Source organism: Ammospiza caudacuta, chromosome 2 (genome assembly GCF_027887145.1).
Source record: "Ammospiza caudacuta isolate bAmmCau1 chromosome 2, bAmmCau1.pri, whole genome shotgun sequence".
Lineage (NCBI taxonomy): Eukaryota > Metazoa > Chordata > Aves > Passeriformes > Passerellidae > Ammospiza > Ammospiza caudacuta.
The window spans coordinates 557,629-572,717 of record NC_080594.1 but is presented as its reverse complement, the minus strand read 5'-3'; the positions used below and the strand labels follow the sequence as shown (position 1 = coordinate 572,717).

General features: G+C 48.0%; 1 protein-coding gene across 1 annotated transcript in view; it reads right to left on the bottom strand.

The window, feature by feature from the left end:
- The window catches only part of URB1 (URB1 ribosome biogenesis homolog), a 38,568-nt gene extending 24,470 nt beyond the window's left edge, over nucleotides 1–14,098 (bottom strand). Inside the window, exons 1-14 of the mRNA XM_058823896.1 lie at nucleotides 13,960–14,098; nucleotides 12,698–12,837; nucleotides 11,359–11,510; nucleotides 9,756–9,888; nucleotides 7,754–7,850; nucleotides 6,577–6,662; nucleotides 5,330–5,455; nucleotides 4,532–4,662; nucleotides 4,025–4,220; nucleotides 3,425–3,562; nucleotides 2,861–3,034; nucleotides 2,149–2,296; nucleotides 518–640; nucleotides 141–253 (exon numbers count right to left, since the gene is read on the bottom strand). Of these exons, the coding sequence (XP_058679879.1) occupies nucleotides 141–253; nucleotides 518–640; nucleotides 2,149–2,296; nucleotides 2,861–3,034; nucleotides 3,425–3,562; nucleotides 4,025–4,220; nucleotides 4,532–4,662; nucleotides 5,330–5,455; nucleotides 6,577–6,662; nucleotides 7,754–7,850; nucleotides 9,756–9,888; nucleotides 11,359–11,510; nucleotides 12,698–12,837; nucleotides 13,960–14,098 (1,896 nt within the window). The remainder of the gene's footprint in view (nucleotides 1–140; nucleotides 254–517; nucleotides 641–2,148; nucleotides 2,297–2,860; nucleotides 3,035–3,424; nucleotides 3,563–4,024; nucleotides 4,221–4,531; nucleotides 4,663–5,329; nucleotides 5,456–6,576; nucleotides 6,663–7,753; nucleotides 7,851–9,755; nucleotides 9,889–11,358; nucleotides 11,511–12,697; nucleotides 12,838–13,959) is intronic.
- Between the last annotated feature and the right edge of the window lie 991 nt (nucleotides 14,099–15,089).

The following is a 15,089-nucleotide window of genomic DNA, read 5'->3' as shown; positions in this document are numbered from 1 at the left end:
TGCTGAGAATGTCATTCCTGCTGGCTTTACACGAGGGTCACCTCCTAAAATGACTGGACTGATGCAAAACTAGGCAATGCCAGATGGGAAGATTTGAGGACAACATACCAAGGAAACATAAATTTGCATCGGCCTCTCACCTGTACTTTGAACCAGGCAAATTTATTGGCAGGAAGCTCCAAAGCCACCCTCAAGATGTGGTTCTGCAGGAGAGGAGGGACCTCCTCCCTCAGGCCCTTTTCAGTGACTATACCTGAGGGGTGAAACAAGAAACCAGCTTGGTTTGGTCCATCTTCCTGAAACCTCAGAACATTTATGTGGCAGGGTTTAACACATGAGACAAGCGTGAGACAAGCTGGCAGTTCAAAGATCTTCACGTCATGGGATCCCCAGACAAACTGCAGCTAGGGCTGGCCAGCCCAAGGTGACAATCCAGCCTCAGAGGCAGAAAAGCAAACGTTCCCTTCTGCTGTATAAACAGCCAGAGAAAACAAAAACACAAATACCCATCACATACCTTTTATCAGCTTGCTGAAATCAAAGTTGCTCTGTGCTACCATGTGGGGCACAACCTTCTGGTACAGACATATGACCTGAAGCAGGGCAGCTTTCAGAAGCAGCGTCTCAGCATCATCTGAACCTAAACAAAATGCTTCCATCATTAGTTCATTCTTCTTTCACAGCAAGAGTGCACAGTGCCACACCTCCATTAGCCAGCAGCAGAATTAATAACTGTATTTCCAGCAGGTTTGCCTAGGAAATTACCTGCTATCTTCCCAACAAGAAGAATGAGAAAAACACCCGTGGAATCTCCAGTTCCATTCCCCCAGCATTCCTGTATGAATACTTCCAAAACTAAATCTGCTTATTCCAGTTCCATTCCCCAGCATTCCTGTATGAATACTTCCAAAACTAAATCTGCTTATTCCAGTTCCATTCCCCAGCATTCCTGCATGAATACTTCCAAAACTAAATCTGCTCATTCAGTGCTTAGATTGAGAGCTGCCATTTCTCATTTGACTCGGAAGTGCTCATACATATAAAACACACCCTGAGCATCTGAATGCTCACTGTAAGAATCCCACCTGTCCTGTCCACTCCTGTGTTACATCCATACAAACATTTGTGCAGCCACAGTAACCAACTGCTAAAAAAACAAGACCTCCTGGGGAAATAACTGGGACAAACAAAATTCTCTCCAAAAATTATTTTTCAGGCATATTATCTCCTCGCCAGTTTCATTTTGTTGCTGTGAAACAGCTCCTAGCACGGAAAGGCCAAGGGCAGGAGGGCTGAGTTCAACAAGAGGAACAGCAGAGCCCTGCACCTGAGGAGGAACAGGTACACCAGTACATTCTGGGGCCACCCAAGCACACAGCAGCTGGCCAGGGAAGGATCTGGTGTCCTGGTGTCCTGGCATCAGGGAGCTGCTCCTTGCCCTCCTCTCAGCACCGGGGAGCCCAAACCAGGAGCTTTGTGTTCAGGTCTGGAGTCCCCAGAAAATGGAGACACTGGGGAGAGTCCAGCAGAGGCTCACAAAAATGGTGAAGGGACTGGAACACCTCTCCTGTGAGGAATGGCTGGGGCAGCTGGGACTGTTCAGCCTGAAGAGAAGGCTCAGGGGCATCTCATCAATGTGTATGAGCACCTGAGAGTGCAAAGATGATGGTGCCAAGCTCCTGCCAGGAGCACCCAGGGGCAGGAGCAGAGGCACAGGGCACAAAGGGAACCACAGGAACACCCTGAGCATCAGGAAACGCTTCCTGACTTGAGCACCCATCGGGTTGCAGAAAGGGGTTCTGGAGTCCCCATCCTTGAGATGTTCAGGAGCTGTGTGATGGGGACCTGGGTACCCAGGTTAAGCAGAGGAATCAGCCAAGATGATTTACAGAGATCCCTTCCAACCCCAACCACTCTGTGATCCAGGGACAGCCAAGTCAAACTGCTTCCCTTTCTAGCAGCAGGGGCAGCCTCTATGCTGAGCTGTGCTCTCAGGCAATCCTAACAGCCTGAAGAACCGAACAGAGAAAAGGTGAGCAGTAAATACAAGTGAGATCTGGATTCCGCTGAAGTTAAGGGTGGGATGAGGGTTTCACATCACTCATTCCCACAGAGATAAGAAGTTGTAACTCCACCTGCTTTGCCTACCATGCTGCTCAGCAGCTTCTGTCTCGGTCGTTGCCTTCACAGTGGAGACATCACCTTCCTTCTTCTCTGCTGGGCCATTGCTGTGTTCTCTCTCTTGCTTCAGGAGGGACTGCCAGACAGCCACTATGCTGGTCATGTCTGGCAAAACCTAAAAGCAAAAAGGGGAAATTGCAACAGCTCTCCTTTGTAAGACAAAGCTCCTGTGATAAATACATCCCCCAACATCCAACAGGAAGATTTGCAGCTCTTCACAAAGGTTGGAACTGACCTTGTGTGCAATCAGAGAATGACCTCAAATCAAGCACTGCACTTCCACTTCTGCCTAACCTAAGTACTGGAAAGAACATTTTATTGCAAAGGCTTCCTGTGAAAAATTTGTTTGGTTCTTCTTCCTCATGGCATATTTTCAACTCAAGTACCCTCTTGTCCAGTAACTTGTCAGTAACCTCTGCTGGCTGCATTGACTTAACCAGGAAGATAAATGCTTCCTGCTCCTGGAAATCGTGTGCAGCCCCACAGCCATGAATGCTGCAGCTCTGTCTCCCCACAAGATTGTATCTGCATTCCCATCAGACAGACACGGCAGGAGTGCAGGCTCCTCCCTCACACCATGTAACCCACAGCCTCCCCAGGGCACCCTCCCTCGGCTGCACCACTGCAGGACAAGGCACAGGGAGAGCAGCTGTCTGCTGCCATTGTCTCTGGCTCCCACCTTGCTGACAGCTTCCCTGTAGAGCTGCACAAACTCCTGCAGTGCAGGCAGAGTGTAGGTCTGTGACCTCTGCCAGGTTTCCTCAGACAAGCAGTGCTGAATGTTCCTCAGGGCTCTTCTCAGCACCGTGGACACCAGAGACAGGATGCTCTGCTTCACCTCTGTGCTGGGCAGCTAAAAGAGGGAAGTGCATTAATGCCATTTCGGTGATTCCTGTTATGCTAGGCACAGAATGCATACTCTGAATGTGGGTTAAAATTGGTCAATGAATCACTTATTTTCTGGATCTTAGCTAGCAGTAAGGAATCCATGGGTTTTCAGATTCCCAGCCTAAAACACTAGGGGACAGTGGCAGAACTGGTGCTTGTGAAAGGCACCTGCAACCAATATCAGTGATTCTAATTCATTTTCCAGTGCTTCACCAAGCCAGATCAATGCTGAGGCAGACAACATAAACCACAGGTAATAAACCAACTTCAGAAATTCCTTGAATGATCCCACACTAAGATGAAACAGTACAAACTAGGACAGAAAAGTCACTGAAATGCTACAGACTGCTCTTACATTTAACCCTTGGGTGAACATTGTTCTGTTGCACACTGCAGGGACTGTTGTCACCATCACCATCGACAGCAATCTGGGAAGAGGAATAAATTCTGAACTCTTAAAAGCATTGGAGATCTCTGGTTGAGCCTCATAGATCTGAAAGAAAAGAAACATAAATTTAAGCCCACTGATACAGTTCTGGAGATGACAGCTTCTTCTGGGGAGCATTTTACAGAAGGATTTTGACTTGTCAGAAGTAACGGCAACATTAAATGTCAATTTTTATGCAAAAATGCTACAGAGCATGCTCCAGACTCAACTAAATGGACCCTCTGTATGGAACCAGCATCCCTGCTAAAGGCCATCCCTTTTCAAGAGATTCCAGATCCTACTTGCCCATTTTAGGCTAAAAAAGAGGCAGCAGAACACTCACAAAGGACAAAAGGTTCAAAAGGTTTTTCCAGTTGAGCTTTGATGTTGCTGCATCTCAAAAAATATGTCCCTAATGTGATGTTTCCCACTGTTTCTTACACCAATTCCTTTTTTACCAGTTTAGTTTCCATGTTTACAAAGCTCCCTGCTCTGAGCATGGCTTTTTACCATCACCCACAGTCTCACCTTCTTGAGCAACTTCATGTTGTCCATCCAAGCAGACTTCACTCTAGGAACAAAGGAATACTGGCTCTCCTTGAAGTATCTGTTCAGTAAATCTGGGCACACTTTGAGAATATTCACCACGAGATCAGCAACCATTTCATCCTCTGTTGCAGTTTTTAAACCAAGCAGGAAGTGCAGAAGTACCACATTTCCTCCCCTGGTGAAGACAAAAAAATTACTTTGAATAAGAAATCCTTATTTTGATACTTTATATGGGATGTGAACTCTGCAGCTTCTCTAACTATTAATTGAAGGCAAAACTATTATTTGAAGGCAAGATCTCTCATCCTCCTGGCATAATTTCTGAGTTTACACTCAAAGAAGTAAGAAATTAATTCACCTGCACATTTTCTGCATGACAAACGTGAATTAACACCACACATTTCAGGGCAGACATGATAAATGCCGAGGTCTCTTTTGCTTCTAGCAAAGAATCCATGTACAAATCCCAGCTGCCCAGTGACTCACTTGCCAGAAGTTCCCAGACTTGGGTCATAGAAGGTTATGCCATGTTTCAGAGAGCAGCACAGGTCCATCAAGAAACTATGCACAAGTTCTCTCACCATTGCTTTGCCCATCTCCTCAGAACCTTGAGCCACCTGTAAGAACCAAAAAGGAGTAAAAAAGGCATGTGAGATTTGGCATCACAGGTATCAGCCTCACTCTATATGGCTCCTCTCAGAGAAATACTAAAACAAAGTTTGGCTTGTGTTCAGATCAAAAAGAGAAACTACAGGACTTGAAGGTCCCCTCCAACCCAAACCATTCTGCGATTCTACAATTCCATTAACTTTCTAAATCCAGAACAACTCAAGATGCCTAGGGATGAGAAGACTCTTGCCAACTCTGGCTGGGAAATCATGCATCATATGACTTACAGGGACTGCCAGGAACTGCAAGAACTCACAGTGATTCAGAACTGAAATGTATGCTTATGAATGGGGTCAGGGCTGCACAGCTCCCAGCAGATCCCTCCTAGACACAGATCTCCCCCAAAGGGTGTTCACGGTACATCAGCATGGGAGCGGCAGGGTCATAAGCATGTGGTAGAGAGGGCACACACAAAGGTGAAAAATCTGTAGCCAAAACCCAGCGAGAAGCAGCAGAAATCTGGGGGTTCTTTTTAAACACACTCAGTGGATTCCTCTCTTTGAGCTCATCAGGCTCAGAGCAACTGGGAGCTGTTTCAAAAGCTGGGGGCTGCAAGAGCAAGGGAAATAAAGGCAGCACAAGGACTAAGAGTAACCAAGAGAGACATGGCCAGACCTTTAAATCCTCTGGGCTGACATCAGTAATGCCATTCCAGCGGTACAGTGACGAGATGTGCAGCAACACTTCTGCAGTGAAAAAACGAACCTTCTGTGTCTTGCTGATGTTTTTGTTATGAACCACCTGAAAATGAGAAAAACGCAAACTCCATTTATTGCAGGTTGTCACAAAATCATGGCAAAACAGCATCACACCTCATTCTTCTAGTACACACCTAAGGGAGAGTTGGCTCTCCTCACCCAGCAGCAGAAAGGCTCTGCCTGTCCTGTCACACTTCTCTCACTGCTCCTGCTGCACCCTGACCCTACAGCACCCTCTGCACACCGTGCATGTGCTGGACAGACAGATGTTCATGTTAAAGAGCACAGATCATGTTTAGAGCATCGCAGCCACAGAGCAGAACCAGGGGAACCTGGGTGTAGACATAGCAAAGCCTACTACAAATGAAGTTTCAATGAAAGGGAAGGAAGTTTCTCAAAAGTTCTTCTGCTGTGCTTTACTGCTGGCATTGTTTCAATTCTCATTTTTCTTGCTGAGCTGAAAGAGTCATACAGTGTGCTGGGATCCACCAATAACACAACAGCTCATGATGTATGATTCCCACACAGGAAAAGCTTCATTTGAAAAACAAAGTTCCAAAGAGCTTTATTTTACATTTAAATGATAGCTTTTTATTATCCTTCTTTTTCGTGTCATTGCAACAGCAAAATGAAAGAACATTTTTGGCTTTAATTGGTCAGTTGAGAAAAGCCCAAGTCTGAGGCAGGCTCCTATGGCTACACTCTAAATTTGAAACTATGTTTTTCTTCATTGTCTCAACTGTTCATGCAACAGCTTATGCAACATTGCTACAGCAGCTTCGAACAGAGATTTAAAAGTCAGATTCTGGAGCTGAAAACATTTTCAAATAAATAAAATATATCACAGGTGCAGCTGCTCTACAAGCAATAAGAGCGCCCACGAAAGAGGCAGGGCCATGCTCAGAAGGTGACAGAGCACAGGAAAAGCCACCACTAAGCCAACTCTCACACCTTTCAGCAATTGCTGCTTCCCTGTTTGCATCCCTGACACAGTAATACAGCCAAGCTACCAACCTCCAACGCACATCAGCAGTCCCACACTGCAGCAGCACTCTGCCAGCAGCCCCAAGAACTGAACACTGGGGGAGAAATCCCTGCAGAACTGCTTTCAGCAGCGAGGAAAATAGAACACACGAGACAACGCAGTTCCAGGGTGTATCATACCTTAGCTGTCAGTGTGGAAAGCAGGAGATTGACAGTAGAAACTCTGTCTTCCTTTATTTCAGAGCGAAGAATAGCTGGAATGAAATCTAACAGACATTTCAAATGTTAAGTCAAAATGTGAAAGCTCTTTTCATACTAAAATCCTCCAGGGAATTCATCCCCATTCCCCTTCCATGTCACATCATTTATCCTGCTGTTACATTCCAGGATGAACCAAAGGCAGCAATCAGAGTTCAGAAGGATGATGTGTCTATGACCATGGTTATGAGCAAGTGATGCTGCCCAGCCTACTCTCATCTTGACTGATTAACACTGCTACAGCATCTGCCAACTTTAAATACATTTTGGGCCCTGAAATGCCACACTAAAATTCAAGTAATTTCATATTCCTCCCCTTGAAGCACTTGTAATTGTTTCACTGAGCGATTCTCAAATGTTGGGAGGTTCCATCTCCAGCTACATCCATCACCTTTTGCCTCACAGTGCATCCCAAAGTGAGACAGCCTCAGTTTACAGAGAACTTGGGGCTCCTACAGGGCAATGAAAGCCATCTGCCCTGACTGGGCCGAGGTGTGCCATCCCCAGCCTGACAGAACCGAACAGCTGCCAGCACCTCGAGGAAATCAGCAGCCCTGGGCTGGCAGGACAAGAGCAGTCAATGATCACAGCCAGTTCTCAGCCCCCTGCCATTACTTGCTGCCAGCTAGCATTGAGCATTTTTTTTAAACCATAATTCTAGATCCCTTCTGATTGTCTCATAACTTTTCCAAGGGTCTCAATTCACAGGGCAGAAAGGCAACTGAAGAACACCCTTTTCAAAGGAAAAGGAATGCAACATATCCACTGTTACTGTCTTACAAGCAAGGATGGAGGCCGTGAATTTTTTTTGTTTATTGACTCCATGGCCTCAAAGTTTTCTATTAGATTTACAGGTTTTTTATCTGTGTCACCTAAGACTTTATTTTTGCAAAGTTTTAGCAGATAGCATATTGTTCTCAAGCAGGAGAGGTTTATTTACTGCACTACCAATGAAGTTTAAAGCTTTTCAGATAATAAGGTTAAAACTATATATTTAGCTTCTTATTAGTGCTCTCTACCTGGTTCACATTTTTAATTAGGTCATACTTATTATTACCTATAAATGACTGTGCCTTAAAACCAAAAAGTTATGAAGTACCTTTTAGTTCCAGCACCTGTGCCAAGATTGCATTGTCACCAGCAATGAGAAAGGAGAGAGCAAACTGAATGTAGGCCATGCGGACATCTGGTCTGCCCTGGACACACACAGATGGAAATGTAAAATTAAAAAATGTTGTTAGCACACAGATTGTACCCAATTGCAGAATTGATACCGCAACTGCTGATTATCCCTAGAAGCACCATAAATAGGTGAACGAAACAATTTCTATAAACATGTTGCATGCAGCCACAGACATACATTTACACGCAATACAGCTAAAAAACTTCCTGCATTACAGATCACTTTTACATAAAAAGGAAAATGCACTGTTTTATGTGCTTGTCAATTCTCAATGTATGAGACCAGGCCAGAAATTTAAATAAAGAGGAAACACTAACAGCCATTCCATGCCAAACCCTGCATCACTGCACCTCCTCAGTTGTGCCCTGCTGGGTCAGTGCATAGCAATGCCCGTGAAAAGGGTGAATATAAAACTGCCAGCTCAGGCACAATGGGAGCAGTGAAAGCTTGACCTGTAACAGCACCACAGGATATGAACATTGAATCACAAAATGGTTTCAGTCGGAAGGGACCTTTAGGATCCCCTCATTGCATGCCCTGCCATGGGCAGAGACACCTCCCACTGCTCCCAGCCCTGTCCAGCCTGGCCTTGGACACTTGCAGAGTCGGGGCAGTTCCTTTCTCTGGGCAGCCTGGGCAGGACAACGTCCCATCACCCTCACGGCCCAGGATCCCCTCCCAAAATCCACTGTAAATAAATGCACCTCTTCCAAAGAGCCACCCCCCATCCTACCACTGCATCCCCTGACACAGTCCTGTCATCATTTACCATTGCTTTTAAACCTGCTGTGCAAAATTAAGCTGCATGTAAAGGAGCCTGAAAGAAGACTCTAAGTAAGCAAAAGAAAAGGCAGCAGGGACTCACCAAAGGGTTGAAAGAAGAAATAAAGAGAAATTAACAAGATTTTGCTGTAAGCTTTGGGCCTGGTATTTCTGTATTAAAATCTCACTTCTGATAGCCAGCTGTGACAGAATTTCGCTGAAAGCTGTACAGGACTAAGACTTTTTGGATGCTAGACTCTTTGTACCTTATTTAAGCAGTTTGTGGCCAAAAGACTACACCCAAGCATTTAAAATCAAGGGTGGAGCTACTCCTGCAGACAGCTCCTGCACTGAGGCCAAAATGCATGGAACCTGACAATTTGGAGCTATAAAAGGTGGTTCCAGGGGAAAAGGGATGTGTTGTTTTTTGCCTTCCACTTGATTGCTTTATAAAGAAAAAGTGTGAATTTTCATCTCAGATGGCACAAACCCAACACAAACGTACACATTCACCCTGCAAGTAATCTTTAAAATCAAGAAACAGTATATCAACACTGCAAACAATTCTGGACTTATTATACACTTGCATTTGGAATGACACAAATATTCTTGTTCTAAAGCACTGGTTTGGGTCAATCTTGACTATTTTTAGCAAACAGGGAGGGAACAAGAGATAGTTTCTTCTCGAAAAAGAGGAGTGACTTTTTCTCTTCACTCGCGTATTCCTCTTAAGGATTTCCGGATAAAGACTATTTAGAACTCTTGTTTATGTTTTCAAATGCAATTACTCTGTATAATTACTCTCAATATCCTCTCTCCAATCCCCATTTATTTCAGTGGGACCAAACCACAAAAGAAAAGACTAGTCTTCAGGAGTTTACTATCACTTTCACTCTGCTTCAGGCATTAGAAGGGCAGTTCACAGAAACTGTACATTTCTATTTCTCCACAGCCGGTTGGAAACACACGAGGCACGTTCATGTGTCCAGTTGGGCACAATCAAGGACTTCAGCCTGACACAGGACAGGAAGGGAGAGTTAAGCTCTTGCAGATGAAAATTCAGCAAACACTGGCAACAGCTTTGTTCTGAACAGGCAGCTAAAAAAGCTGGTGGAGCCCTGGCACAGCATGCCGTGGCATGCAGCACCCAATTTACCTGCTTACACCTTCTTTTCAGCAATCCAGGCAGGTACTTGTTGTTGAAGTCAAAGTGACTGTAGACATCCCTGGCTGAGTCCGGGCCCTGAGCCACCATGGCCGACAGCAGGGTAAGGCACCCCCGGCTCACCCTGAAAACAAAACCAAACCCAACAGAGGAAAACCTGCAGGCCGTTCCCAGGGTGATGGTATACAAACTGCCAAACCAGGAGATTAAAGGAGAAAACAGAAGGGAAGTTAAACTATCAAACTAATTATTTTAGGCAGTAATAACAGCAGCTGGGAAAGAGGGGCGAGGGGAGAAAGGAGAAGGAAATGCCTTTTTATGTTCTTCCCCAAAATTAGGCTGTAATGTGAGGCTGGATATTCCCTTTATAGAGTAGTTTAAAAGGGAGATAGTGACAAAATTAACAACTTGAAGATAACCTGTTCACGGCAGTGGAGTTGGACTAGACAACCCTTAATTTTTCCATGGTTCTATGAACCCCTGAATTCCTAGAGGTTTGCCATTTATTTCAACAGGAACATGTCAGTGCCACTATGCACAAGACTGCAGACCTGCATCACCCGAACAGCCACCACCATGAAGAGATCTGTAATCTGTCCATCATGTTTTTGTCATGGGCAAACTGCAAAAAGCCACCTGACTCAAGCAGAGATCCCATCCAGACACACAGCAAAGAAAACACCTCTGCACATCAAAGAGGTTGCACAGGAAATGCAGAGCATCTCCCTTCAGAGATCTGCAGCCTCCTCTGTGCAGGTTCCAGAAGGATTTCTCCAGAACCTGCAACCTTTAAACACTTCATCACAAGTGCAGATCTTGCACAGCCTCAACATTTGTTTCCAGTGCACCTATTTGAGATTCTTTGTCCCACTTAAATGCCTGCTGCAATAAGATCAACTGCACAGTGCAGGAGGCACAGAGCAGTCTATGAACTGGGAAAGCACAGAAAGCTTTTCCAATTCTGCTCCAAGACTGAAAGACGAGTCCTTGCCTTGGACAAGCCAATTTCAGTCTGGTTTTTCCTCTGCTTTCCTCCTCCTGCCAGGTTTGTACTGAAATGCCTGACATTTGCAATTTCTTTCCCCTATCCACACGAGCATGAGAACATGGATAGCTAACAACCCAAAATGACCTCAGAGTTAAGAGACTGAAAAAATTGCATAAGAAAAGCCAGTCTGAAAGAGAAAAATCCATGATAAACATGGAAAGCTGACTCTAAAAAATACAGGGAAATAAAGCACTCGAGAACAGCTCTTTTTGTCATCACAGAAGACTGCCCAGCCCTGTTCCACACCATACATTTCACCCCTCAAGTCAAGCAGCATTAAAATAACAGGACTCAAGGTACCACCCATGCTAGCTCTCACCCTGACAGCCCAGCTGATGAAAACTAGAGCTTCAGGAAAGTATCCTACTGCACTGGATTGTTTGATGTACCAGAGTTCCACAGGCAATTATTTCATGGCAAATGGAAAAGGATTAATAAATGAAGGGGCATTATTAGCAATAAGTCAAGATGAATTTTGCAACATCTAGTACAGTCCCTCCAGATCACTTGACTGAGATTCTCCACCAGAGCACCAAGCAGACTTACCTGTGATTCTCAGAATACAAAGCAGCATAGACCAGTTTCATATAGGAATGAATCAACTTTTTGACAATGTTCATTCCCACAACAGAAAAATGTGAGAGGTCACTGGCTGTCCTCAGTAAAATGGCCTCTAGAGCTTGAAAGATTAACAGCATCTGCAGGATAAAAAAGTATGTTAATATCAGACAATGACAGGTAAGGCTTGAAATTATTAGCTGAGCAAACAGTAATAACCAGCATTAATAAAAAGAGCAACCCCACTCCAAGAGGAAAGCTTCCACATCTGAAAGTGACATTAACTTTTAAATTCTCTCCCAAATTAATGCTTCCTCTTTGCAAAGATCACTTCTGAGAGCATGAAGTTTCAAGGAATCAACACTTCAAGAGACAACTACTCCTAAGTGGATGACGAAAAATGAAATGTCCTGGAGAAAAAATATCATGTTCCAATCTTGCAATTAATTCCTGCCAGAAGAATTCAGAATCCACACAGCACTGGGACTGTGCCCATTACAAACATCAGCCTCTCCTAGCAACGGGATATTGAGGGAAGGCTGTCACTGAACATTACAGAGACAAAAATGATGCTGAAAGGCAAAGAACAGCAAGTGATGGTTAAAAAGCCACACAATACAATACTACATTGTAAGCAATGCTGCACCAGCATGCACAGTGAAAAGTTATTGAACTCTTTGTCCATTCATCATATTCTAAGGAGGATAAAATTGTGTCCAGTTGAAATAAGAAAAATGAAGTCACCTTTACTAGTGGCTTCCTAGAAATGCTGATGTATCAGGCACATATCTAAAAACACTTACTTTCACTAGGCTACTTTGGTTTTGCTTTCTTAAATGCTTCTGTTGATCCCCTTATTTCCTAAAAGGCTGTTTGATAACATTTAAATAACCTTAACAGTTTGATTTGGACAGGACTATTGGTTGTGTGTGTCATTAAATAGATGTCCAGGAACATCTATGAACAGAAAGGAGCATCTCCCACTTGGTAGGTGCTTCTGCCACTGCTACTTCCAGAAAAAAACCAAACCCAAACCAAAAATTTACAGAGTTATTTACACCACAAAGCATTATTTACCCATAAAACCATAGAACATCCTGAGCTGGAAGGGACCTACATGGATCATCCAGTCCAACTCCCAGCCCTGCACAAACACCTGAACAATCCCACCCTGTGCCTGAGAGCCTTGTCCAAACGCTCCAGGAGCTCTGGCAGTCTTGGCAGCTGTGACCATTCCCTGGCAACCTTTTGTTGGTTCTTCTCTAGGGTGGGATTGTTGGGACTGTAGCCGCCAGCCCCTGAATGACAGCTCCCATATCCAACTTACTTCACTTTCAGGCTTCCTTTCTCCATCGAGAAGCCTGAATATCTCAGCACACTCCATGGAAATTTTCACGTATCCCTCCACGACATCGTACACTTGGGGCGACGGCAGCGTCTTGGCGATGGACACGAAGGTCTCCAGCCCTGGAAAGCCACCGCGTCACCCGGGCCACCAGCGCCACGTGTGGGACCCGCTCTGGGCCACACAGAGGGGCCGGGCCGTGCCCGTGTGCGGCATCAGTCCCCAGCAGCAGCAGCGGCATCCGTGACATCCCCGCGACGTCCCCCGGGCCGCCCGCCCAGCCCGGGTGAGCCCCCTCAGCCTCGACCGGCCCCCTCAGCGCGGGGCAGTCCCCTCAGCCCCGGTGAGCCCCCTCAGCGCGGGGCAGTCCCCTCAGCCCCGGTGAGCCCCCTCAGCCTCGACCGGCCCCCTCAGCGCGGGGCAGTCCCCTCAGCCCCGGTGAGCCCCCTCAGCCTCGACCGGCCCCCTCAGCGCGGGGCAGTCCCCTCAGCCTCGACCGGCCCCCTCAGCGCGGGGCAGTCCCCTCAGCCCGGGTGAGCCCCCTCAGCCTCGACCGGCCGCCTCAGCCCCGGTGAGCCCCTCAGCCCGTACCGGCCCCCTTAGCCCGGGTGAGCCCCCTCAGCCTCGACCGGCCGCCTCAGCCCAGGTGAGTCCCCTCAGCCCGGATCGGCCGCCTCAGCCCGTGTGAGCCCCCTCAGCCCGGGGCAGTCCCCTCAGCCCGGGGCAGTCCCCTCAGCCCGGATCGGCCGCCTCAGCCCGGGTCAGCCCCCTCAGCCCGTGTGAGCCCCCTCAGCCCGGGGCAGCCCCCTCAGCCCGGGGCAGCCCCCTCAGCCCGGACCGGCCCCCTCAGCCCGGGGCAGCCCCCTCAGCCCGGGGCAGCCCCCTCAGCCCGGGGCAGCCCCCTCAGCCCGTGTGAGCCCCCTGAGCCCGGGTGAGCCCCCTGAGCCCGGGTGAGCCCCCTCAGCCCGGGGCAGCCCCCTCAGCCCGGACCGGCCCCCTCAGCCCGGGGCAGCCCCCTCAGCCCGGGGCAGCCCCCTCAGCCCAGACCGGCCCCCTCAGCCCAGACCGGCCCCCTCAGCCCGGGGCAGCCCCCTCAGCCCAGACCGGCCGCCTCAGCCCAGGTGAGTCCCCTCAGCCCGGACCGGCCCCCTCAGCCCGGGGCAGCCCCCTCAGCCCGGGGCAGCCCCCTCAGCCCGGACCGGCCGCCTCAGGGCGCGCCTCTCCCGCCTTGCAGAGCCCCTCACCCTTGGCGGCGGCCGCCGGATCCCGCAGCAGCGCCTTGAAGCGGGCGCCATTGAACTCCTCGTCCCGCGGGCCACAGGCGCGCTTGGCCGCGGGCTCCCCGCTGCGCTCCCCGGCCTCGCCGTTCCGCTTCCCGGCCATGCTCGATCCGAACCGGCCCGGGCCCGCCCCGGAACCGCCCCCGCTCCCGCAGGAAGGGGCGGGAGCAGCCCGGGGCCGTGGAGGAGCCGGACCGCCCTAGCGGGAAGGCTTCCCCAGCTACCAGTGCCGAAGTGGGCAAAAAGAGTTAAAAGTAGCTATTGGAATGGTTTCACGGGACCGTAACCTTGCCACCCCCTGCCATGGGCAGGGACGCCTTTCATTAGGCCAGGTTGCTTCATGCCCTGTCCAGCCTGGCCTTGGGCACTGCAGGGAGCAGGGGCAGCCACGGCTGCTCTGTGCCTGTGCCGCGGCCTGCCCACCCTTACAGGGAACAATTCCTGCCCCATGTCCCGTCTGCAGCAGTCTCTCACCCATCGCTGTCTGCAAGGCCAAGCGGCTTTTTGTCATCCCAGTTTCCCCAGACCGCAGCCCCCTGCGATCCTGAACCAACACGGCTTAAAGTTCGGAGTGGAAGGGGAAAGCACGGAGTGCAGGGAATCGGGGCGGGGAGAGAACTTCCTCAGATACTCCTCTCTCTCCAGGGGAGGGAAAGGCTGCGGGGTGACCTAACCGTGGCTTTACAGTACCTGAAGGGCCCACGGGAGAGACAGAGAGGTACTATTTATAAGGGAGGAGTGACAGAAAAGGGCGATGGCTTCCCACTGCCAGAGTGCAGGCTTAGATGAATTAAAACCTAAACCCTTCCCTTGCTTTCAGCAAGAGTTATTCCAGGACAAGCACAGTGATAAGGAGGAATGGAAAAAGCATTGTTCCAATAAATGGTTTCATATGGAATGACAACAGTGGAAACAGTAGTGGAAGATAGAGTAGATTAGTTCAATAAGAAAAAAATTAAAATAGAAATCTATCGAAATCCAAACCAGATTTTCTTTTTCATATGTGCAAGTAATAAAGGTAACATTAGTATCTTCCTGGGCCTTTTCAAACTGTTTTTCTTTTTGGTTTTTATTTAGCAAAATACTGTAAAAAG